General features: G+C 41.6%; 1 protein-coding gene across 3 annotated transcripts in view; it reads left to right on the top strand.

Moving 5' to 3' along the window:
* Nucleotides 1-27220, top strand: part of LOC149322112 (nuclear prelamin A recognition factor-like) — a 44052-nt gene that overhangs the window by 7957 nt on the left and 8875 nt on the right. For all 3 annotated transcript variants that reach the window (XM_089534758.1, XM_089534777.1, XM_089534767.1), the window contains exons 3-10: nt 1922-2002; nt 3398-3541; nt 6582-6714; nt 8356-8490; nt 16504-16622; nt 19622-19751; nt 24507-24579; nt 26086-26223. In XM_089534758.1, coding sequence (XP_089390884.1) covers nt 1922-2002; nt 3398-3541; nt 6582-6714; nt 8356-8490; nt 16504-16622; nt 19622-19751; nt 24507-24579; nt 26086-26223 — 953 coding nt within the window. The remainder of the gene's footprint in view (nt 1-1921; nt 2003-3397; nt 3542-6581; nt 6715-8355; nt 8491-16503; nt 16623-19621; nt 19752-24506; nt 24580-26085; nt 26224-27220) is intronic.

Here is a 27220-nt window from a genome sequence, read left to right as displayed (position 1 = left end):
GAGTTCAGGCTCTAGGGCTCATTTATTTGTCTTTTTAGAAGTCTGTAGAATTCTTCTCCAGCACCATATTTGAAACGAGTTGAATCTTCCTAGAATCTATCAGTTTCTTCCTCTTCTACCTCTGTAGTTGGAATATAACTTGGATTATGGTTATTTTGAAATGTTTTCCCTGAAGTCTTAGCTTTCTTCACTGTCTAGCTTTCACAAACATACGTGGAAACTGGAGATATGATGGCATGGACAATCCTAACTTCAGTTATATATCATGACCCTTCAGGATCTTGTCTATTTCTTTCATGGCTTCTTCCTCTGTAGTTGAAACATAAGATTGGATTATGGTTATACAGTTAGGTTTTCCCTGAAGTCTTATTGATATTATTCAGTCAGACTTTGACTGTTTTGCTACATTAATGCCACCCTATTTCTTCTTAGGTTTTCATTTCCTGAGTAAAACACTGTTAGTCATCAGACTTAAAACATCCCATGCTAAGTTGAGTTCTCTCTTTTTTCTTTGTCCAATCCTGTCTCTACAAGCCAGCGGTAGTATGTTACTCAGTCTCATTCTATAGCCTGAATCCTTGGTTTGTTGCTGGCTTATGAACTTTGTTTGAACTCTTATTTCTTAGAATCTTAGAGTTGGAAGGGACCACAAGGGCCATCTAGTGAAATCCCTTTCCATTTTATTCCACAAATAAACCACTCCTGAATAATGCCCATTCAACTTTCTGTTTAACGACCTCCAAAGATGGACAGTCCACCATCCTCCAAGGCAATCTGTTCCACTATCAAACTGCTCTTACAGTAAAAAAGTTCTTCCCATTGTCTAGGTGGAATCTCTTTTTCATGAATTTGAATCCATTGGTTCATGTTTCAGTCTCTGGAGCTGCAGAAAACAAGTTATCTTCATAATCTTCATGACATCCCTTTAGATTTTTAAAGATAGTTATCATGTACCTCTTAGTCTTCATTTTTCCAAACTAAACATACCTAGCTCTCTAAGCTGTTCCCCATAAGTCTTCATTTCTAGACCTTTGATCATCTTGGTCGCCTGACTTTGGACATGCTCCAGCTTGTCAATATAGTTTGCTGTGGTTTGGCTGCAGGACTCCCCATGGATATCAAAATCAAATGGATGCTCAAGTCCCATTAAATAAAATGGCATAGTAAAATTGTGTCCCTTAAACAGAATGGTAAAAATCAAGGTTTGCTCTTTGGAATTTATATATTTAAAAAAATATTTTCAAGTCTTAGATGCTTGAATCTGTTGATAAAGAATCTGTGGTTATAGAGGGCTGACTGGACACAGCATTCCAAATGAGGTCCGACCAAAACAGAATAGAGTGACACAAATACTTGCTAGAACACTATACTCCTGTTGATGCATCCCAGAATTACATTGACATTTTTTGGCTGCTGCTTCAACCTGTTGACTCATGTTTAGTTTGTAATCTACTAAGACCCTTAGCTCCTTTTCACATGTACTGCTTTCAAGCCAGTGTCCTATATTCATACATTTCACTTTTAAATTATGTCTGTAGTTATGTCTAAACCCAGAAACATAGCTTGTCTATGGTTTGTGTTCCTAGCTGTCACCTATAACATACAAAGTAATAAAGGGGTTGAAAACGTAGCAGGTTAGAAACAGAGAAGATAAACTGATTTGTTAATCCTCTGCAGGATAGGTCATGGCTAGTAGCTAGCATAAATTATGTGTTAGTGTAATTTTAAAAGGCAGTCATTTATGATACTACATAAATAATAGCTGACTATATCAAGTTCTGTCTTTTGTTTAGCTTGTAATATAAATATTCTTGAAAAATTTGTCTATCGCAGAATGAAAATACCACAAAAAACCCATCCTATCTTCTGCAAAATTATTTGACCAGTGATTCCTTAACTAACAACCAATGATATGTTTCAGGAATGTAGTAAAAAACAGAAAAATGGAGACCAACCAAATTCACCAGCTGATGTACCCAGTTCTAATGAGGAAAATGAAGAGGTAACAACCTTTGAGTTGATTTCTAATTCATATTTTTTCCAATCCAGTTAAAGAACTGTGCTTTATAAAGGGCACATCCTCCCCAGGACAGTACTCCCGTTAAGGAGGACTGGAGTGGGATATGCCTCTGTATTTTTTGTGGCAACTTGTTTGGACTACTGTAATGCACTCTACATTTGACTGCCTTTGAAGAGTGTTTGGAAATTGCAACTGGTCCAAAGAGCTGCAAGCAGGCTGTTAACAGGGGCAGGTTACAGAGACCACACAACGCCCCTGTTGAAACAGCTCCAATGGCCAGTAATGTCGCTGGGGGGGGGGGAGCATCAGGTGACACCATGGGGGGAATGACACCATGCCACCACCCCCCGCCTATACCAGTCTTCTCCCATCTGCCCCTGCCATCACTCTGTCATCCCCCCGCTTGTGTGCATACTTTTATTTCCCTGTAGGCCCACACTTTTCAATGCTATCTTGAGTTTGAGGCAGCCATAGACCTCTGCTTGAGAGTGGTTTCTTTCTCTTTCCTGGGCCAGAGAAGAGAGAAACCAACACCAAGCAGTGGCTTTCCTGGCTGGAAAGCCGGTAAATACCACATGGCCAGGGAGCCTGCTTTCCTTGCCCTGTCCCCAGCTCCTTCAAAGTCTCAAGATACTTCCAGTACCAAAAAGACTTCAAGAGGAGCTGGCAGCCAGATATCGTAATTTAAAGGTGTAATTTTAATTTTGCTAGTTGTTTATGTCACAACTATTGCCATTACATTTAATGTTATGCGGAAATGGCTGCTAGTTTGTTTCCGGGCACAATTGAAAGTGCTGTTTATGACCTATAAAACCTTATATGGCTCAGGTCCAGGCTATTTGATGAACCATATCTCCCTATATGAGCTGGCCCAGGCCCTGAGATACTCAGGAGAGGCCCTTCTCTCAGTCTCACCCCAATCACAGGGAGGCTTGGTGGGGACACAAGAGAGGGCCTTTTCCATGGCTGCTCCTAGACTGTGCAACACCCTAGGGTGACCAGAATGGTCTCTTCCTTGTCTCTTCCAGGTTAAAACCTTCTTATGCAGACAGGCTTTTGAAACAGAATGTTTTTAAAGGACCGGCTTGGGGTGTTGTATTGTTTTAAGTGTTTTAAATAGTTTTATCTTTTAAAACTGTTTTTTATTCTTTTGCTAAGCAATCTATTTTAATATTGTAACAATTTAATTCTATTTTAACATACCACTTTTCTATGTTTTTAATTGTGCTCTTCTTTTATTATTGTGAATTGATATTTTAATATTTTTTGCTCATAGTTTAACCACCAATCAAAGGACTCCTACAGCATTTTGGGAACAAATCAACAGATATCTCTTTGTGCATTCAGTTTTATTGACTTTTTTCTTTTTACTTTCAGCCAAGTGAATTCCATAAATTGGCTAATGCTAAAATATTTCTTAGTGACTGCCTAGCTTGTGAAAATTGTGTAACATCAGATGAGGCAGTCAGAGTTTCCCATCAGAATCAGAATGAGCTCTTCCATGTATTGAACCTTAATAAGGTAAATGGATATCATTTGTATTTATCTGAAATGTGTGGCATTGACACATGGAACTCCAATTCACAACCATCTGCTTGTCCCACAAAGTTTGTCCCCTTCCTGTTTTTGCTCTGTCTATCCTGCCATCCCTGGTTTCCATACTTTCATTTTCCTTCTTGTTCCTCTGGAATTTTAAAATTTCATTTTCAAAGCTGTTCTCCTTATACCCCCAACACCTCTTTCTTTAATTGTTCTCCTGAGTAAATATCTGTTCCATATCTTCCTTTATTTCCTAGAGTCCTCAAACATAATGTTCCCAACTAGCACACTGATTTTAGTCTTGGGATTTATAGTTTATTGTATCATTTATTTAGTCCAGGTATGCAAACTGGATAGCATTTTTTCTTGTTCCCCTTTTTTCTTGCCAAAATTCAGTTAATTGCTAAATCCAGTTGACATCGACATCTTAATAATTTTAGCATTAAGTTTTAAAAAATATTTTATTACTAGATTTCTGGCTTATTCTGAAAGGTTTATTCATCAGTCTCATCTGAAATCTTAGTCTTCCATCCTACACCTCTTAATGGTTGATCATATTGTTTTGCTTTCTTCCTCTCTTTCTGCTGAATCTTTTATCTTCCAGCATTTCATTCAAACTCTCTTTTATGCTGCTCTACCTTTTCCATTCACCTAATTCCCACTGCCCACTTTGGCTGCACCTTAATTCTGGCACTGTCTCTTGACATTCAGAGAGCTCCCTTGATTATCCTGTGTAAAGAGTTTTAATGACCAACAATACTTCCTTTCACTGCCCTAACCACCAAATATAGGTTTTCTTTGCTTCTGGTCCTCCTTTTTCTCCTCTTTGCTGTGAACAGAGACTGTGGCCCTCTTCACACATTATATGTAGTGTATATCTAAAAGCAAAAGTTATGAATGCAACAAGCACATTCTACAGACACGTATCCTTCAAGTACACACATAAGAGAGTCAGCACACACTGGCTTCAGACTAAATTTTCACTTTGTGGTAAACCTTATTTTGTTGCTGTGAAATGGCCTGTTTGATTTGATTTCTGCTCAAAATGAAAAGGTACTTTCACTATTTATTGAAGAATTAATATATTCTATGTGTTTTGGATAGAGCATAAATTCAAGACCTTTCTCGCAGATTGTTGCTTAAGACGTCTGAGAAATTATAGATCATCCACCAGATTTAAAGTTGTGCTTATCCTTACTGGACAATAATTCTTCACTAAATTAGAGAGGCTTTTTTTCTCCTGTTGGTATTCCTTGCTCCTAAGAGAATAACCCTCTTGTTTTTTCATGATTTTATGAATTATGGCTAGAAGAAACACAATGCAGCTAAATTTATAATCCCATCTAGCAGTTTTCCTTTCATTTTTTAAGGCTAGCATTTCCACAGCTAGAAATTTTGGATTGTGGCAGTCTGAGTATCAAAAGAGTAGACAGCACAGCTGAATGAGATGTGATACGTGTAAATATATCATTAAATAGGCTCCATATCCTCCATCAGAAAATAAACATGTATGCAGGCAGGGCAGGAACATCCCAGTGAGATCAGTGGCCACCCTGCCATTCTGGGATGGAAGACTAAAGTAGGAGTGGAAATTACATGGCTTTACCGATGATGGATTTAAGTTTCCAGCAGCCCTCACCATTTCTAATACCTACAGGGACTTGCTGAGACTTGCAGTCCAAAAACATCTGGAGGGCTGCTTGATTCCCACACCTAAACTAGAAGAAGGTTTGGGTTAGTTAGCCTCCCTTCCCATGGCTACAGGCCTGAAGACAAAGTGAGAGAAAAAATACATCACATCAACACTTACCTTACCTGTATTGTACTGTGGCAGCTGTGGTGCCATTTCATGTGCCAAGGCAATGAGAGAGAGATGGACAACTCCAGATTTGAAGGAGTTTTCAGCTAAGGTGTTTCTAACACAATGCCTGATTTCATAGGCCTCTAGTTGTAGACCTACTGGGCAGTTGTGGAAGTGGGCAGTGTTTTGGATGTCATCATGCCCTAGAGGAATAAGTAGTATAGGAAATTAAAACAGCCAGCCAGCAATGCTAACACAAGGTAAGCCCACAACTGGATGTCCAGTGCAATCATCAGCACTGGTTGGCTATATTGGAACACTGAGGTCTTGGCAGAGCTGATGCCAAGCCAAAGGGAGAACAGGCTGACATCCACTATAAGTCAGTACTTTTTTTGAAGAAACAACATGTTATATTATGGCAACTGTCAATTTGGAGGTATTCATTCTCTCCTCCCCTCCTTTTCTTGTAATGATAAGATGAACAGCTGAGACCAGGACCTGTCCTATAGTGCTATATTTCCCCCAGAGAGAAGTGTGGAAAGCAATGAGAGATGGACCAATTCCCACTCTCTAAAATCTTACTTGAAAAAATGGATTAATATTTGTTGGAAAAGCCAGTACTGTGCAAGAAAGCTATATGCTGCCTTACCTTTAAAGCCCTAAATGGTTTGGGTGCAACCTATCTCTGGGACTGTCTCCGTCCATACAATCCACCCTGCACACTCAGGTCCTCTGGGAGGAATTGATTGCAACTTATAAAAACTAGGCTAACTGCAACCACCGAGAGGACCTTTGCGTCAACCTCTCCCAAATTATGGAACGGCCTGCCAGAAGAGATCTGTCACATCACCAGTCTAGACAGCTTTCAAAAAGCTGTCGAGATAGATCTCTTTCGGCAGGCCTTTCTCAAATAGAAAACCCAGCCACCAATTTGAACCCTCTTACGTCTCTGAAGTTGCTACAGTTTATTGTCCGATTGTTGATGTTGATTTGTTTTAATCTATGGTTTTAAATTGTTAAGGTTTAATTGATGTTTTAAGGGGAGGGTGGGATTGGGGATATGGGATTGTATGTAAATTAAGCCACCTCGATCGTCATCGATAGAGAGGCGGGCTGTAAATAAAGGTTTTATTTATTATTAGTATTATTTAATTATTAAGATATTCTCTGAACTGTTAATAGTAATGCAGCTGTATGTTTTCATTGTATATTGTTTTCCAGAAATGTGATACCTCAAAACACAAAGTATTGGCAGTGTCTATATGTCCTCAGTCCTTGCCTTATTTTGCTGCTAAATTCAATCTCTGTGTAACAGAAGCAGCCAAGAGGCTTTGTGGTTTCCTCAAAAGTCTTGGTAGGTTTTATTATTATGGTGAGAAAAAAGAGAACATAGCATTCTTTATCTATTTTCAAAATTTTACATGTTGCTTCCCTGGCAAACTTTTATAGCATGTGGCAGGTCACAAGACAGAGTTGTGAAACAATTGAGCAAGTGAATTATTCTGGATGTGTTTACAGTCGTGATAAATGGGCTTATAACAGAGCACTTATAAGCATGTGGAAATGATGAGAACAATCAAATCTTTCTGATGGTATAGTTAATAATCAGGAATCTAAAAGTCTAGGCAACTGCTAATGAACACACAGACAAAATTCTCAGCACAGCATTTGAGGAATTCATGTATCTGGTGACGACAAAGAATTCTGTACTAGGAATTGTACATTTTGCACCTCTCTGTTCATTGTACACATCCAATCCCCTGAATGGGGGTAGTTTTGAATGCACTGTGTCCTATTATCTCTCACTCACTCACCACCATAATCAGTTAACTAATCATTCATAGTAATGCCAATTCAAGCATGAGGGTGGGATGTGGGGAGGAAACCTTGCCACATGAAAGATATTTTAAGTTTGTCAATTTTTTATAATTAATTGAAATATCTGATCACAGAATTGTAGGTGAGAGCAAGTCTTGGTTTAATATATGCAACAAATTGAAGTGGTAGGGTACTTGTCTTGTGGGGAGGGTGCATATTTTTAAATGTTTCCCCTATGAAAATGATCTGCAGATAGAAAGTAGCACAGCTGAAAGAAGAGTTTTCACCCAATCCAGTCTATACTATGTTTCTGTCATCTATCTATCTATCTATCTATCTATCTATCTATCTATCTATCTATTGATATATAGATATGGGTCAAAGTAATGTATTCCAAACCTTCTGGCTACAGTCTCTTTTGGACATGATCAAGAGTCTATGTGTGGTACTTTTGGCTCTGTTCTCTTGGACAGGGGAGTCCTGTCTTGTCACAAAGAAGAAAAACTGATAGGTAACTGCTGTGAGATTGTTTCTCAATGTGATAACCTTGTAGCTTCTGCCCATAATACAATTAGTATAGTCATATTGATAAGTTTGATAAAACTCTCTTTCTGTGTCTGCGTGTTTGTAGGAAAATACTAGTGTAGATTTGTACATCTTTGTGCAAACAAGCAGGGTACATACTGCCTTTGAAATGCATACTACGGCCCTTTACAGATCAGCCTGAAAGGGCAGCATGGTGGCAGAGTCAGAGTGTAGCATCCTGACGATGCATGCCCTACTCCTCCCCCCAGGGCTCCCTGATGCGTGCGCTGTTCCAGACAGTGCGCAGCGTCATGGCACGCCTCTGGCTCTGTGTCCATATTATGCAGCCCTGAAGGAGCACCATATAGCTGTGCCGCTGTGGCTATGGCATCCTTTTGAGGGCACATAAAGCAAACGCAAAAAGTGGCTCTTTTTTGCACCTTCGAAGGGCCAGATCGGGACTGTGGCGTGAGGTGGCCGCGGCTCTGATCTGGCTAGGAAAGGGGTGGCATTCCCTTTCTGTATACACCTACATCATTATTTCTAAATGGGATGAAAAGCTTGGAGAATCCAAAAATGCAACAACATTGTGAGCAACAACATTAACCTGGGTGCATCTCATTGTCCTACTTTCTTAACTTTGTTCTTCTAGGAGTTCATTATGTCTTTGACACCACAATAGCTGCTGATTTTAGTATTCTGGAGAGCCAGAAGGAGTTTGTGCAACGCTACCATCGTCAGAATCAAGAAAAACATGCCTTACCAATGTTTGCGTCAGCTTGTCCAGGTAAGAAACTAATTCCTAGAAACTTTATATGTTTTTTTCAAGCTGACACTTCTGAGATGGATATTGAAGCCTGTGAAAGACAGTAAGGTCTAAATTTTCTTAGGTCCAAAACACACTGTAGAGATAATCCAGACTGCTTTAACTGCTCTGGTTCAGTGCTAGGGAATTCTGAGAACTTTAGTTTTATAAGACATTTAGCCTTCTCTGTCAGAGAACTCTGGTGCCACAATAAACTACAATTCCCAGGAGTCCCTAGCATCGAGCCAGGGCAGTTAAAGCAGTCTCAAACTGCATTATTTCTGCAATGTGTTTTGGACCAGGGGAAGGAGGGGGCCATGATTTGTGTCGGGGGTCAGTCACAGCGCCAGTTCCTCGGCACGCAAACATTTTAGAGAAGTTCTGGGCTATTTCATTATCTTCTAAAAGCATGGCAGCTAGGAAAATCCCCTTTGTACTAAGAAGGCTAGCACTTTTTTCACTTCTGTAATAACCAAATAAGGAAAGTCAACTAAAAAGCTTGCTGAAAAGGCAACCCACATAACAGAATTCTTCAGTGAGGATTGTAGTCTCCACTAGATTTTTTTGCTAAAACTTTGCAGCTCCTAACTCCTGAAATTTGAGTATACATGAGAACCTGGACAAAACAAAAATCAAAATCATGTTTCTTCTGAGATCATGATTTTGCTTTTGAGAAGGATTTCAGATGTTTTTCTGGTCCTTCACATAGTCTTCATTACAACAACATTACATTGTGACTTCTCTTTTCCATCTCTTTGATCCCCACTTTAGCTGGATGGGATTACGTGTGGAGGGTATTCATATCAGACATTGTATGGATAAAGGGAGATGGGTTTGAGTTTCATTTCAAGCAAGTCCTCTGTAATCCATCTTCCTTGAGCTTTGTTTCTGGAGTTCAGTCCTATGGAAGTCTGTGCAGAAAAAGCATGGAAACCAGAGAAAAGTTTCCTGGGTTCTCTGGCATAGGCACAAAGACTGTATCCACACAAAAGCACATTAAAATATTCTTTAAAAACTCCTAAAAGCAGTCTAAAAACAATCCTAAAATCCAGTTTTTAAACAGTTAAAACATCAGTTCCAAACATTGAATGCCATGCAGGAAAGCACTGCTTTGGTTGCCCACCAGAAGCTTGAAAGAGATGGGGCCAGGCTAACTTCCTTGGGCAGGGAATTTCATAGTCAGACGCTGGTACAGAGAAAGCTCTGTTGTGTGTATCCACCACCCTAACTTCACAAGGTATTGGGACACACAACAGTACTTCCTCTGAAGATCTCAAATTTCTGACACGCTCATGTGGGAGGAGGCAGTCTTTCAGATACTTTGGTCCCAAGTCATTACTTGTTGCATCTGTCATTACTGGAGTTTGTGAGTATCTGAAGCAAAGCTAACTCCACTACTGTGACAGATGAGACAGCAAAGGCCCTGTCTGGATGGGCCAAAAGGCCTATTTCCCCCCTGTTCTGGTGTTATTCTGTTTGGGCAATACACAGCTCAAACTCAAGTTCTGGTGTGAGCAGCCTGGATGACATCTGGGACTTTCTGCAAAATAATTGGGGTATAATAGCCTTAAATTGGTTTTTAAAAATATCCCCCTTGCTCCAGATCTTGTGGGAAGGCCTGGAGCCCTCCATTCCTATGCCACTGCAGTTGTCATGGGCTGAGCTGCCCAGTACATCTGCTGCCACTGAAGGTCACTCAGTTGAAATAAGAGCAAGATGCCCAGCCATGTGATCAAGACTGGGTGCCTCATTCTGATCTCATGGGAGCCACCTGTGGCGGTAGTAGGGGAAGGCTCATCAGGAAACATAGAATATAGAATCCCAGAGTTGGAAGAGACCACAAGGGCCATCCAGTCCAACCCCCTGCCATGCAGAAACTCTCAATCAAAGCATACCCGACAGATGGCCATGCAGTCTCTGCTTAAAAACCTTCAAAGAAGGAGATTCCACCACCACCACCTCATGCAGATAACCACCGCAGCTCAGGAAGGGAGGGCTAGGTAATGGGGCAATTGGGCAGCTGCAGAGCCAAGATATTCCAGGTTGTCCCTGGAGTAGGAGATGGACTGGTCCATGCAGACAGAGCCAAGAGTGAGAAGCCCCTTAAACCTGTGTCCCAGCTTTTTAAAAAAGTGGCTTATAAATAAAGGAGTACAGTAATGAAGTCTGTACTAATAATAGTAACCTGGAGAATTGTCTGAGCTTGACTAATGGGGTGAAGCAAAAACTAGACATCTGATCTTAACTAGTCCATCTGTCTATAGTCTGCCTGTCACACAGTGCTCATTGCTTTACTCTTGGCCTCAAGAGTGAGTATGTTGTCTGAGAGACATACATGGCACAGATAACAAGTCTTGTTCCTTAAGATCAGTCAGCAAGGAATCTCTCTCTTTTTCTCTTATCCCCTTATTTTTCATAAATCCCAACTAACCTTCATGCAGTTTTATTCAATACATGTTGTGACAGCATTTCATCCAATACTGTTAGCTGCCCCTTTATTGTAACCCTGAAGAGTCTGGGACTTTGTGTGGGAACAGATAAAAACTTTCTGGGCCCTTCAACGCATACTTTGCATAACTAAACAACAGTCAAATGCAGGCTGAAAGGCTAGGATTAATTGACTCAACTCTGTTTTTCTTCCAGAAAAATAGATAGTTGGAGGTCAGTCAACTTACAGTATGAAGTGACTCACTCTACAAACAAGCTCTTGGCTTTGCTCATTAAACTTCACCAAGGATTGCTTGATTATAAAGGAAGCGGGGCTTGAGGGGGAAAAACAAATCAGGACTGCAGTGAGATGAGACAAGCCTGTTGCAATGACAGAGCCTGGTCATGTACTTATGGGGACCAGAGGCTAAATCCAATTGACTGGAATGGACCCTTTGAAATCAATGGGGTTTATGCAAATGTTCCTTTAACAAGTCCCATTGGTTCAGTGTGACTAATCTAGTTGATAACTAACAAATGGTTATCTAAAAAGTCCCCAGTGAGAAAATGATTTTCTAATTTCATCTCAACTTTCTTTTTTGTTTTAGTTTTGCTTTGGGAGGCAACAGCTGCTTTGCATATTCATAGCACACTACCTAAGAGAAAGCTTTATATCTGGACATGGCTGAAAGCAAGGAATTCATAGATATGGGAGGGTGCAGCCAAGGCGGGTTAAGGTACAAGATAAGGAAAGCAGAAGGTGTGCTCAGATAGCTTGACTAAAATTGACTAAAATGTCAGCTTCCTGCTGACAGTTGTCATAGCTTTTAACAAGTTAACTAGTAAGACATTGGTTACACACTATCTATTCTGTCCCCCATATCTGCTGCAAAGTATTAGGCCAAAAGATTTTGATGAACATTTTCTAAGAGAAACCTGTCCTCTTTTTCCACCAAATTTTTGAGGGATATTTAAAAGGGAGAAAGCAGGTGCAGCTCAGAGTTTGAAGGGGTGTGGAGGAAAGAGCTGTCCTGTGTGGCCTATCCTCCTCTCCCCAATTCTCCAGTGACAAGACAGCAACTATGTTAGGAGGATGGCTGTGGCTGAATGTTGGGGTTAGGAACTTGGGGGATTACTGGTACCTTAGGCCCCGTACAGAGCACCCAAAAATGGCGGTCTGCCGGTGCCCTAGTTTGCTCCGCGAGAAAGTTGTAGCAGACAAACCATGCGGCTTCCTTGCGGAGCAAAAAGAACCCACGAAAAGCGGGTTCTTTTTGCGGTACCATAATGACGCCACAGTGTGCCAATGGTGCACTTGCAATGTCATTATGCCACCGTGACGTGCGGACGCTAAGTGTCCCTCGCATCAAAATGGCGGCACCCATCTGTACAGGCCACTGCCATTTTGATGTACGGAGGATGTGCTAGGGTTGCGAGGCGTCTGTAAGAGACGCCCCGAGGCAACCCTAGCATGTCATCAAGACGTGCCACAAGGCCCATCTGTACCGTCTGTACCGGGCCCTAGTCAGGCTTGATGTAGGATTATAATATCTCATCCTGTTCCAAGGTCATTAAAATTACAGGAGTCCCTGTCCTTCATCCAATCTGGCAACCTCACCCAAAAAATTAAGATATACCAGAGCATGGTGTGTGGTGATGGTGGTTGGGTGGAGATGATGTCAACTATTAGAAAAACACCTCTGAATCCACTCAGTGCCTGAGCACCAATTTGGCTGAAGCGGGATTACAAAAACAGGAGTGGGTTGTCCCTGGCTGCTTGTGCTTCAGTATCTGCTTGAGCATCTCCCTTGTTGGAGGTGGAGAAAGGAGACTACACATTATGTTGTTGTTGTTGTTGTTGTTGTTTGCCAACAAGTCAACTTTGACCTATGGTAGCTCTATGAATGAAAGATCTCCAGATGGACTCATCAACAGCTCTGCTCAGGTCTTGCAGCCTCAGGACTTCCTTGATTGAATCAATCTACCTATAGTGTGGACTTCCTTCTTTCTTACTGCCTTCCACTTTACTGAGCATTATTATCTTTTCCATTGAGTCACACTGGCCCGTTACAGACCGCCGAGAAGTGGCGGTCTGGCGCTGCCACTGGTTGCAGCGTTCGGGAACAGCAGCAGCCAAACGGCGCGGTTCCCGGACGCTGCAGAGAAGGAGCACGAAAATTGCACTCCTTCCTGGGCCCTGGAAGAGATGCCGCGAGGCGCTAGTCGCGCACTCGCCCCGTCACTTCTGGGGCGCGACGTGCGGGCGCAGAGCGTTCGCTACGTCAAAATGATGGCGGCCGTGCGGAACGGCCGCTGCCATTTTGACGTCATTACGTGCGAGGGGCAAGGCGTGTCAGGAAGTGCTGCCCCTCGCGAGTAATGATGGCGCAATGACGGTGCCTCATGGGCCCATCTGTAACGCGCCACTGTCTCATTACATGTCCAAGATATGACAACCTCTGTTTAGTCATTTGGTTTTTTGTCCAGTAAGGATAGTGTCTGCACCCCTCAGTTCATATTGAGAGCCATGGAACTGATTGTGTTTGCTAACATGCAGTCAAAGCAAAGGTACTATTTCCTCATCAGATTCCCTACATGGCCCCTGTTCAGGTGAGGCCACACAAGTGAAGTAAAAAGAAGCCCTAAAACCGAGTACTCAGCAACAGTGTAGCTACAAACTGCCACTGGGGTGAGTGAAAGGTAATGTTTCTATGGAATTTACTACATCACTTTTCAGCCCCCAAATATTTGCTAAAAAAATTCATCCAAGCAGCCCCTCTGTCGCCACTAAGAGCAAAAAATTGCATGGGCTGACTGTTCCTGGCAGACTGTCTTCTGCAAGTCTTCTCTCTCTGTCTCTTTTTCTCACATACTGCCCAGGGCTTCGATTTGTGTTGCTGAGGCTGCTAAACACAGTGTTGGAACATATAATTTGTAAGGCAGTTTGGTGCTCTTTAGAAGATTAGGGAGAGAAATAGAATCATAGAATTGGAAGAGACCATAATGGCCATTCAGTCCAACCCCTTGTCACAGAGGAATACACAATCAAAACACTCCCAATAGATGGCCATCCAGTCTCTGTTTAAAAACTTCAAAAGAAAGGAGACTCTATCACTAAGAGGCTGTGTTTTCCACGGTTGAACTGATCTTAGTGTCAGGAAATTCTTCCTAATGTTGAGGTAGAATCTCTTTTCTTATAGTTTGAATCCATTGCTCCCTGTCCTGGTCTCTGAAGCAGTAGAAAACAAGCTTGCTCCATCCTCAATATGACATCCCTTCAAATATTTAAACATAGCTATCATGTCACCTCTGAACCTTCTTTTGCCACGCTAAACATACCCAACTCCATAAGCCACACCTCATAAGACATTGTTTCCAGACCTTTCACCATTTTGAATTCCGTTGCCTAGAACTGGACATAGTATTCCAGATGAGACCTGATCAAAGCAGAATAAAGTGAAATATTACTTTCCTCAATGTAGGCACTATTCCTTTATTCATGCAGTCTAGTCTGCATTGGCTTTTTATCTGCCACATCACAATATTGATCATGTTCAACTTGTGGTTTACTAAGATTCCTAGATCCCTTTCATATGTACTGTTGTCAAGCCAGGTATCATCCCTACTATATCAGTGCATTTCATTTTTTCTTCCTAATTTTAGTACCTTGCATTTCTCCTTGTTAAATTCATTTTGTAATTTCTGTACCCAAGTCTCTAATCTGTTAAGGTCATTTTGAATTCTGATTATGTCTTCTGGGGTATCCTAATTTGGTGTCATCTGCAAATTTGATAAGCATGCCTCCTGTTCCATCATCCAAGTCATTTATAAAGATGTTGAATAGCATTGTGCTCAGGACAGAACCCTGTGGCATCCTTCTAGTCACTTTTACTCCAGGATAAAGGGGAGCCATTGGTGAACATAATTTGGAATATATCTTGGGTGAAAACTGTGCAAAAAAATAAATATTTGTTATTCTGGCTCATTTACAAGCAAAAGAAGCTGACTTGCATTTCAGCCATTGCCATGTGGATGCCTTTTTCTATGCTGAGATCCCACCATATTGGGGAAAGTCATATCTGAAATTATCCCCCCAAGCCATGCTCCCCGAAGAGGATGTAACACTTAATGCTGTCTTTTTAAGCAAGAGTAATTAGTTAAAGTTAAAACAAATTGCTCTTACCTTCACCTGGCACGCCTGCAGCTTTGGTTCGGGCTGAGCTCAGCCTCCCCTCCATCAGAGCTCATATCCATTTTGCTTTATTTAACTACTGGAGATCTGTAATAGATTCTCCGGTTAAGGTTTTTCCTAAGTTGTGTTTCCAACATTTTCCAAATTGCAAAGTCTGGAGTTTAAGATACCATAGGTTGCTTGAATCATATCCTGCTCTAACTGAAAATCCTTCTACCCAGAATTCAAGAGAGAAGCTACGTGAATACATTTTTAACCATGATGTGTATCTGGATAGACTGGCTATTAACAATTTGAAATTTTCCAAATGATTTAGATTATATAAATTGGACCATCAGATGGCTGTTTACCTAGGGAAGCTTACATTCCCAAAGTTTAGGCAGGCTTTTCAAACAATGCCTTCACCCATGATCGATGGTAGATATTCATACACACCTACGGATTCCTGTTTATGTATTTGTGGAGCTCCAGAAATTGAGGATTTGCCTCATTATCTGCTTTTTTGTTCACTATATACTGATCCAAGAACTAAATTTATGGGATTTATTCTGTCCAATTTACAGTCTAATACCACTTCTGAAAAGATTTTTTTATCCTGTCTGATATTGATTTTAAGGTAACTTATAATGTTTCACTGTTTGCCTCAGCAGCAATCAAAATTCAGGCAAGGGTAATAGCAAACATTGCAGTTGATTGTCATGGGGATGATCTTATCTAAACTTTGAAGTTCTTTTTAATGTTGTTTTATTTAATTGTCTGGAATTTTATTATGTTTAATGTATAAAATTTGGATGTTAGTTATTTGATGGAGCATTTTATAATTCTGAATTTCTGTCATCGATTTTACATTTTAATCATGCGAATGACCTTTGGCTTAAGCATTGATTGATTGATTTGATTGATTGGTTAAAACAAATAGGAATTTAAATAGTTACGGTGCTAAGACAGTTAGAGAGCCCACCTCCCCATCTCATTCTACTCGCCTGGCTAAATTAATTGTGTCTCTGTTAATCTGATTAGCCCAACATGAAGTGGACAGTGTTGTAAAAGGACCAGCTTGGTTTCATGGGTGGAATGTTGGACTAGAAGTCTTGGAAACCAGGATTTGAATACCTTCTCAGCCATGGAAACCTACTGGGTGGTCTTGGGCAAGTCATACTCTCATCCTTAAAGGAAAGCTATGTCTTGTCAAGAAAATCCTAAAATAGTATCACCAGAAGTTGGGGTCCACTTGCAGGAACGTAACAACAACAAATTTAAAATCCTGGGTCACTGAGGAAATTCCATATTTTGTTTCTTTATCCTTTAATGAATTTAATAGCTTCCATCATAATAACCCACAGCCCTTCCTGTCTTGTTCTATTCATCCATTCTAGGTTGGATCCAGTATGCCGAGAGGGTCCTCTCCAGCCTCGTGACTCCACACATTTGCACTGCAAAGTCACCACAGCAGATTATGGGTTCCCTTATAAAGGGTTATTTTGCAATGAAACAGGTAACTGACTCTGTTCCTTTTCTGGAATATTGGTGGTTGGAAGAGAGAATGGGTTTTTCACAGTGTGATTTTGATTCTAACTTGTTGGATTCCCCATAGTAGATAATTTTATTGATTGTTTTAGCAGAGTAGCAATGATGGACAAGCTTTTTAGTCCTGAGGGCTACTGTTGATCTTGAGAGTCCAGCAGGAAAGGTGGGTGGTTATCCCCCCCCAGCTTGGGGGATGGTGAACATGGTGTGGGAAAAGGCCACATGCTGCCCTAGAGCTACCCCTGCTCTGGTGAATGAAATGGGGCTGTGTCTCTATGCCAGATCTTTCCAGCATATCACTTTTTCTTCTCTGTTCATGATGATTTGTAGCTCCTGAATTTGCTATCACTTGAGGTGGTGGAACATTCTGATCTGGTTTTCTTGTACCTTCCATCCCAAAGAACCAGAGAATACACTGATACTTTCAGTGCATGATAGTAATGCCATTCACTTTGCTCTCATTCTGCATGGAGTTGGAGACACATGTCCACGTTGCTAATGCTTGCTGTCTTATCTTGCTTGTAGAGGTTTTATTGCCTAGGTTTGCACACAAGACAGGTTGTACTGGTCTGGTTGCTTTAGCAATAAGGCCATTTCCATGCCCTTCACACTGAAAAATCAGTTGTAGAGTCCCTTCTTTTGAGGGCATGAAAATGTTGGTAAACATTGGGTTGTGCATTAGCTATGCTCTGCACTGTCACACGGATCCTAATAATGCCACCCCAGGAATGAGTTCTGCTGACTTCAGTGCAGCATCTTTCCTTTCTAATAAATTTGTTTAGTTTGTTTAGAATTTAATACCTTCATCGAAGAACCAAGATGTATTTTGCCTTCATACTGCCCTTCTTTAAGTCTCTTTTTGCAATATATCTATCTCCCATGGATACCGAGGGAGACGTGCATAAGACTGTAGTCTTATTAATCCATTACCATGTTTTCTTTGAACCATAGTTGGTCTCTAAAGCAGCCAATGTATTTAAAAAATACCTAAAAAGTTAATAATAATATAATAATAAAGATTTATTTTTAGCCCACCCAATCACAAAGAATCCGGGTGGGTTACAACAATAAAATACATCAAATTACAATAGAGTTTTTTTAAAAAATCAAACCCTAGACCTACCCCCCCCCCCAATTCCCAGTACTAAAACAGAATTAAACAGAAATAGTATAAAAACATTAAAAACATTTAAAAAAATTGGCAGAAAGATAGGCGGGGAAGAATAGACAGATGAGGGGACAAAAATCTCTATATCTGGGGAGGGTAACTATGTTGGAAAGGCCTGCCGGAAGAGATTCGTCTTGAATGTTTTCTTAAAAGCTGTCAGAATGGGAATGTGACAGATCTCCTCCGGCAGGTCATTCCATAGTTTTGGAGCAGTAATAGAAAAGGCCCTCTGGGAGACTGATGTTAGCCTAGATTTTTTGGGGATGTAGTAGATTTCTTCCAGAGGACCTTAGTGTGTGGGATGGACAATAGGGAAGAAGGTGTTCCCTCAAGTACTCTGGGCCCAAGCCATGTAAGGTTTTAAAGGTAATCAACAACACTTTGCCCGGAAAATAATAGGCAGCCAGTGCAGGGACTTCAAGACCGGTGTTATATGGTCATTCTTAGAAGTTCCCGTGATCAATCTGGCTGCCATATTTTGTACCAACTGAAGTTTCCAAACTTGGCACAAGGGTAGCCCCAAGTAGAGCACATTACAGAAGTCCAATTGAGAGGTTACCAGTGCATGTACTACTGTTTCCAGGTCCCTCGGCTCCAGGAAGGGGCGCGGTTGGCGTATCAGACGAAGCTGACAACAGGCACTCCTGACTGTCGCATCCACCTGAGCTGTCAGTTGGAGCGACGAGTCAAGGAACACCCCCCGACTGCAAACAGAATCCTTCAGGGGAAGTGTGACCCCATCCAGAACTGACTGACACAACTCCGTTCTTGGATTCGGGGTTCCTATAGCAAGTACCTCTGTCTTACCTGGATTCAGCTTGAGTTGGTTTTCCCTCATCCAGTCCCTTACTGCCCCAAGACAGGCATGCAGAGGAGAGATGCCATCCTTAGTCACTGCTTCAGTCTGAGACATAGAGAAGTATATTTGGGTGTCATCAGCGTACTGATAACACCCCGCCCCATGTCTCTGGATGATCTCACCTAGCAGCTTCATGTAAATGTTAAACAGCATTGGGGACAAAATCACACCTTGAGGGACGCCCGATTTGAGCTCCTTCTTGGCCAAACAACTGTCCCCAAGCGACACCATCTGGAACCTGCCCGAGAGGTAGGACCGGAACCACTGCAATGCAGTGCCTCCAATACCCAACTCTCTCAGGCGTTCCAGAAGGATACCATGGTCAGTGGTATCGAAGGCTGCTGAGTGGTCCAAGAGCACCAGCAAGATCACACTTCCCCTGTGAATGCCCAGACGGAGATCATCAACTAAGGCGACCATGGCAGTCTCAACTCTTTATCCCGTCCTGAATCCGGTTTGAAATGGATCCAGAAAATCCGTTTCCTCCAAGACTGCTTGTAGTTGATTGGTGACCACTCTCTCGATCACCTTGCTCAGAAATGGTAGTAGCGATACTGGTCTATAGTTATTTCTATCCAGGGGGCCCAGGGAAGGCTTTTTTAAGAGTGGTCTAACTACTGCCTCCTTGAGACAGGGAGGCAGGGAGCCTTCCCTGAGGGATGCATTAATTATGTTTTTCAGCATCACCATGATTTTTTTCTCCCCCCTGGATAGCCAGCCAGGTTGGGCAAGGGTCGAGAGGGCAAGTCATCTTTTTCAAACTACATGTTAATAAGCAAACGTTAATATCAAGAAAAGCCTCTCAGAGTCTAGAATCTAATAAAATCAAAATTCTACTAATATGGTTTCTTTTCCTCACTAGGGGCTACCATCATTTTGCTGCATTTACTTCTTAATTTCTCTTGCAATATGTTAATTGTATGTTTTCTTCCTTTATCAGAATCTATCCCCTGATAAAATTTTCCACATAATTGTGGCACCTTGCTATGACAAGAAGCTAGAAGCCTTGAGAGAGGACATTTACACCCCTTTGTATCATTCTCAAGACATTGATTGTGTTTTAACATCTGGTAAGCATCTATTCTAAACTTAAGTCCTTTTGGACTTAAATTTGGACTCATATTCAAATTTTATTTTCATTTTTACACAGGAAATAATGGAAAAACAAAAAGTAATATAAAAAAAAGGTCATCTTCACAGTTACAGTTTGGTGTTTGGGGAGACAAGGAGAGAGAGTGAGGAGTAGGATAAAGTGTCTTGTGGTGTACTCCCGTTGTTAAAATATTGTGATATCATTTTTGTCAGAACTGAAGGTTCATTGGGTCTGTTTGGGATCTATCAGGTTCAAACTACAAAGGAGAGTGAATGTTCCTCTAGAATTTGTGGTCCCCAAAAATAAATTTTCCAATCTGTGTGCATAAAAAACCTTACATTTGACTCTGTGTGTGTGTGCATATCTGCCCAAATGTCATGTCTCTGAGAACTCATCATAGTACCATGAAGCAGCTTGAAGGATATTGCATAAAGTGTCAGCTTGGGTATTTGTGGTAAGATGAATTTTGCTTCATGGGGTCAGAGGTAGAGAGGAAGGCTACTGCATACTCTTTCTTACTTTGATTTTTGTTTTTGTTTGGGTGTTGTTGTTGCGTTTGCTCTGCTGGTTTGCTTTCTCTTCCTGTCCAGCCAGCAGAAGCTGCCCCTGGGACTTCAAGTATGCAAGAAGTCAGGCCCATCTGTAAGCAGGGAAGATTTCAGGTTTTCCTGAAGTCCCAGGAACGTGTACATTTACCTTGTTAGCACAGTGGAGACATTGTGAATGCTGTGTGGACTGGAACAAACAGTCATAAAAGATATCCAGGAAAGAAACAAATAAGGGAATTGCATGAAGGGTCAGGGAGACCATGCTCTTTATTCCTGATATGTTTTGAAGGATAACTCTTTCCGCAGCAATGTGAATTGTACAAATATACTAAAGGCAGTTTGCCTCTGCTTATCTTGAACACTCACTCAGAACTGAGGGCTGAAATACAAACAAAGGGTACAATCAGTCTCTGTACAGCTGTCATCCTGTTCTTTCCCCCATCCCTACCCCTGGGTGATACACTTGCTCCCTGGGAGAACTGGTGGCCTGATTAGCACTATCTGCAACTGGCAGTGGCCACTGCAAAATGACTGAAAGATGAAGAAGAATTCCTACTCTTGCCTTTAATCGCTGGGAGGGCTTGGTGCAGGCTAGTGGCACCTCTTAGTCAGCAAGGGCATGTTTGCTGACTGGATAGTTGTTCCTGTGTAGATATGAGCTGCTGATGTCAGCAGAAGGAACATCTATCTATTTGGCTGCTATGTGCCTACTCAGTGCTGATTCAGGTCTGCATTTAGAGACAGACTCAGGAATCCCCCCCCCCTGCCCCCCAGCTGCTGTGCGGTAACAACAGTTTGTTTTGCTAGCAAACCATCACACTGCCCTCTGCTGCCTACTCCTGAGCACTGGGAGGCCCATCTGTGCCCATTTTTATTATTATTATTATTAACCTTTATTTATAAAGCACTGTAAATTTACACAGCACTGTACATACAATCTTTTTAATTGGACGGTTCCCTGCCCTCAGGCTTACAATCTAAAAAGACACAACACAAAAGGAGAAGGGAAAGGTGGTGAGGAAGGGGCCTCTCTAGTAGGATAATACATATAAAATACATAGCAATACAGGAAATGATTCAATAAAACAGACAACAAAAGAACAACAAAAAGCAAGTGACAATTATGCAATGCCTGGGAACGCTTCTCTGAACAGGATGGTCTTCAGCTCCGTTTTGAAGCTGGTTAAAGAAGAGATGGCTCTTGTTTGCGGGGGAAGAAGGTTCCAGGAGTGAGGGGCAGCGAGTGAAAAGGGGCGAATCCGAGATGGGGCAGAGGAAATCCTGGGCTGGGACAGCAGACCTTGACTACCAGAACGGAGGGCCCTAGTGGGAAGGTGAGAAGAAATAAGGTCTGATAAGTAAGGAGGGGCCAGCCCATGGAGGGCTTTAAACGTGGACAGCAGGAGCTTATACTAAATACGAAAAGGGAGGGGGAGCCAGTGAAGGGATGCCAACACAGGAGAGATGTGGTCACAGCGGTGGGTGGATGTGATAATGCGTGCAGCTGAATGCTGGACAGAAATTAAAGGACAGAGGTGAGAAAGAGGAAGCCCAGCCAGGAGGACGTTACAGTAATCAAGTCGTGAGATCACTAGGGCATGGACCAGGATCTTGGCAGTAGAGACAGAGAGAAATGGTTGGATTTTGGCAATATTGTACAAAAAGAATCTACAAGCCTTGGCTGTGGTCTGGATCTGAGGGGTACACGACAGAGAAGAATCAAAGATAAAACCAAGACTGCAGGCTTGCTGGACTGGTTGAATAGAAATGTTGTCCACAGAGACAGAAAAGGAGTGTTGAAGTGTGGGCTTATACTTCGAAGTATGACTTTCAACTATAAATTCTTGAAACATGATACATGAGCCAATGTGTTAAACAGGCCATTTTGATGGGCAAAACAAGGATGCTGCCACACTGCAGAAATAAAGCAGTTTGACACCACTTTTAACTTCCCTGGCTAAGTGCTATGGAATTCTTGGATTTGTTGTTTGTTGTGGTCCCAGAGCTCTCTGACAGGGAAGGGTAAATATCTCAGAGAAGTCCAAATCCCAGAATTCCATAGCACTGAACCACAGCAGTTGAAGTGTCATCCTACTTTATTTCTGCAGTGTAGACCCACAGACCCTATAGCCACAGGACCCAGTGGATTCCAAAAATGCCATACTTTGACGATACCACACCCTTAGTTCCTTTTTTCTTTCTTTAAAGTAAAAATTCCCTGATTTTTCATTTATTCCATCAAATGTACTTGATCTGTCTTCTTCCATGGCAGTGTAATAGCACTTCTATGCAGTGGCAGCTGATGATTTCTACATGAGTGGGGTGGTAAATTGGTCCTGGTGTTTAGTCTGAAATCTAGCTATCAAAAATGCTGAACCCCATCCCCCAGATAAATTCATTCCGCAAGTCCTTTAAAGTTCAGATTAAAATCCAAAGCAGAGCCACTGTTCACAGATATAGTAGCTACCAGCTGCCACTGTTTGTATATCGAATTCCTAGAGAGAAAGAAAAATAGTTCAGCTGACCCTGGTGTAAAAGGACAGGATAATGCACAACAGGAGATGAATACAGCCCAAAACAACATGAGAAACAAGATTCAGCACAAGTATAATGTATGCTAGGGCACATTTATTTAACTAGGAATACACACTGGTGGTATCTGACCTGCTAGTCACTGTTCAAGAAGAAGAGATCCTTCAGCTGTGCTGGATAGCCCAATGAAGATATCCATGTAGAGTGCAGTAGTAGTGGGAAATGATAAACAGCATGCTAGACATTCCCATTTAAGTCAGGGATTGCCAAAGAAAGGAAGCAAAAGGAATGGAAGGGAAAAGGGGAAGAGAAGAAAAGAGAACCTGCCACATATTCTTTTGTATAAATGGATGGTCAGCCAATATGGAATACAATTCTGTGTGCCGTTCTTGTTGCTCAATCTCAAAATAACATTCTAGAGCACGGTACAGTCCAAGGAAGGGTAGTTCATAGGATCATTTGGAGCAACTTCATTAGTGGGAAAGGTTGATGCTTTGGGGGCTTTTTATAGAAAAAAAATACTTAAGTAGTATTCAAATGTAGTGGTGCAGAATATTTGGCTTTCCTGATACTTTGGTCTAAAACCACCATTATTTCCATCTGGTATGAACAGTGGTGAGAGCCAATGTGGTGTGGTGGTTTGAGCATTTAGTTTCAACTCTGGAAACCAAGGTTCGAATTCCCTTTTATTCATGGAAACCTGTTGGGCAAATCATATTCTCTCATCCTGAGAGGAAGACAGTGGCAAACTCACTCCAAACAAATCTTGCCAAGAAAACTACATGATATGTTTACCTTAGGGTCACCATAAGTTGGAAAAAATAACAATGGCCTGTGGTTAGTCCAGAACATTTGGAGGGGCCACCACTATTTTAGGTGTTTATCAAATATTATGTGCCAAGAAAAGATTTTCTATCCCATGTCATAACAGTAGAGCTGCGGGACAGGGTACCCATAAAATCAAGTTGCAGTAGATTCAGGACAGATGAAAGAAAAACTTACACAGTGCATATCCTAAGCTTATAGTCACTAGCTTAGGTATTTTTGAAGGGGATTAGAAAGATTCATGAGGGACACACCTATCAATGGCAGTTAGCCATGATACATAAATGGGACCTCCATTTGGACTGCTGGGAGGTGGGTTGGTTTTGCCTTCATGCTCTCCTGGTGAGTTTCCTAGATGCATTTAACTAGCCATTTCTACTAGAACCAGGCTGAGAAACCTATCAACCTTGTTATGTCAATAAACTACTATTCCTATCATCCCACACCATTAGGGAGATTAGCAATGGCAGATGGGAAATGTAGTCCAGCAACATATGAAAGGCTACAGATGCCCCAGCCCTACAGTAGGGCCTTTCTCTTATCAAGTAATGCCACAGAACAGCTCTAAAATCACAGGTGCTATTGTGTGGGAGGTAGTTTTGCTGCCAGGATGCTATGGCCTCCTCAAGATGTTGCTCAAGTTTAACACTAGACATCAACCAGCATGGCCAGTGATCGCATATGATATCAGGTGTAGCCCAGCAGCATCTGATGTAGCGTGAAGGTTCACCATTCCTGTATTTTTGCCTGAAGAGACCTCACTCCTTCTTCCCTCATGCCTATGGCCTCTCCGTGTACTGAATGACAATTTATTTTTCTCTGTGCAGGTGAAGTCTTCCAAGTCATGGAGCAGAGAAATGTGTCTTTGAAAGAAGTAGCAGAGGTGGCCTTTGATACTGTGTAAGTAGCTGTTGTGAAAAGGGTTCATTTTGGCAGTATGAATCTTAAAGGAACAGGGGCGAAAGCATGGGATATCAGTAATGATTATGGCTTCCTATTATTTTTCTACAGTATTTAATTTTGTGGTCTTAGGAGAAAGACGTAAGACAACATTGCCTTCTTCAGCCTGTGTCACTCCATTGCACAATACAGTTGTGAACTCACAGGTCCGCTCTAGGGAGCAAGGTATCCAGGTTATCTTTGCTGCCTCACTCAGCATAGGCCCGATCTTCAGCTCTTCTTGTCACTTAGGCTCCCTACCAGGAGTACTGCTTTAGCTGCTAGCTTCCGCCTTGTGTTCTTTGTGTCATTTCACAAGCAGGCACAATGGACAATGAGCAGCCACCAGTAATTTCCCCCTCTCACACACACACATACTCTGCTTGCAAATAGGCTTATTTGACAGTGTCATTGTAGTAGGCCAAGAGCAAGCTTCCAAGCATTTCACTTTTGCGAGCAAACCTATGTAGCAATGATGGCTGCCTCTTAGAGCAGCATGTGAATGTTAGCCCATTCACATGTGCAAGGGTGGAGACTGCACTAGCACTGCTGTTAGGACTCACAAGTGGCCCCAGACATTGGGAGGCAGGCAAAGCTCCATCCCCAGTACATGTTGCTAGGACACATAGTCCCTGGCAAATGACTTGTTATGCTGGTAGGTAGTGTGGGCCTGTGTGTACTGGCCAGAGGTATACATTTCCCATCGAACTGTGGCTTAACTGTCATAGCAACAGATTCCACCTACAATGGAATGTCCCATAAAGTCCTCATGAGATATTGCAAGATGGTACAAGGTGTCATCGAGTAATGAAGACTTTTCCAGATGTGTGACATCTTCCTAGTTTGTTGTGCTAATTTAACACCTTTAATGGAACAAGAAACCCCGATCCTGATAGCAGTTTCTAAATGAATACATGCCTCTTTCAAGAAATTTGACCATATGACATGTTTGGGCAGCAGAATGGGGCATCTGAAAAGCATTTGCTACTGTGAGGTATAATGTTTTTAAACACCAATGCCACTTCACTGTTTTAGGGTATGCCAGCCTTCCCCAAGCAGGTGACCTCCTGATGTCTCAGACTACAGCTTTCAGCATCTCCAGCAAGCATAGTTATTAAGGACTGGCCCTGTTGATCTTGGGGAAGGCTGGTATACTGTATATCCTGTGTTATGATGCAGGTCCCTTGACGGATAGTGGTGGCAAAAACATGAATGAATAAGCCACAGTGAACTAAGCAGCAAAACTAAACTTCTGTCATCCTCAGCACATGCACACACACACACTTTAAATACATGTTTATTGATAGGTTTTCAATTCTGTTGGTTTAATGTGGTTAACTAATACATGATTTCCAATTGGCTGATAACTTACTGGGGTGTAGGTACGGACCACCTAAGCTCCATACAGGATTCTTCATTTGCACAAAGTAATCCTACACTTCCTTGTCTACTCCCTTATTTTATAAGGTTTGGTGGGATAAATGAGAATGATTTAATGCGGCATGATGGAAGAAGATCAGATGGTTACCTAGAGCACATATTTAAACACGCTGCCAAGGAACTGTTTGATACTGAAGTGAAGGAACTCACGTACAAAGTATTAAAGTAAGTTCTTTATCTAAATCAAATTCATTCAGAAAATAGGTACTGCACCACCTATATCCATATAGCTGAAAACATCTGCATCATCTGCACCCATTAAATTGGCAAGGGGGGGGGGCTTAAATTTTATTTGCATCAAGCTAATGGCCATTACAGTTTTAACAAATGCTGTACATACAGTAAACACAACCAGCTTAAAAGCATTCTAATACTGATGATAAAACAATCATAAATTCAAAAAATATATCCCCTGCACTAAAACAAATATAAATGATGTAATCAAAGGCCTTGTGCATAAAATTATTAAATTAATTTAATAATAAAATTGTACAGTTTAAAATGGACTTGTTTGTAGCCTGTTTTAATAGCAGTTGCTAAGAACTTCAGTTTTTAGTGTCAAAATCAAAGCCTTTAAGGAGGAAATTCACATACAAGTTGAGCATCTCTTACTCAAAATGCTTGGGAACTTAATATACTTAATGAGACATAAGGGCTGGAGTTGGGGGCGGGTCTGTGAAATGGCAAGAAGAGTAGATTCCCACCATTTCACAAATCTTGCATCTCTCTACAGCCTCACAAATACAGTACAGGTACTTACTACACTACTTGTCCTGTAACTCAAAAAGTTTTGGATTTTGAAGTACTTCAGATTTTGGAATTCTGGATAAGGGATATTCAACCTATATTAGTTGGCTGAGTATCCTGGTTGAACAAGCAATATGGGGACATTTAACCCTTCATGTGAGTCTGTATACAATAAAAAACAAAACAAAACATGGACCACAGTTTTAATATTTCAAACTCCATGTACACACAACTGATTTCAAAACTGGATTCTACTGTATCTTCCTTCAAGTACTACTGAACAAAGTGCATCCAAATGTGGACTTGGGAAGTCTTTCCTATACGGTTCTCCAGATATTGTTGGACTGCACTTCCCTTCAGCCCCCATCACTGTGGCCTATGACAAGGTATGCAGGAATTTTAGACCAAGAACTTC

Source organism: Sceloporus occidentalis, unplaced genomic scaffold (assembly GCF_023333645.1).
Source record: "Sceloporus occidentalis isolate IW3139 unplaced genomic scaffold, rSceOcc1.0.p SCAF_1, whole genome shotgun sequence".
In the NCBI taxonomy this organism is placed as follows: Eukaryota; Metazoa; Chordata; class Lepidosauria; order Squamata; family Phrynosomatidae; genus Sceloporus; species Sceloporus occidentalis.
This window is presented reverse-complemented; position numbering and strand designations above follow the sequence as displayed.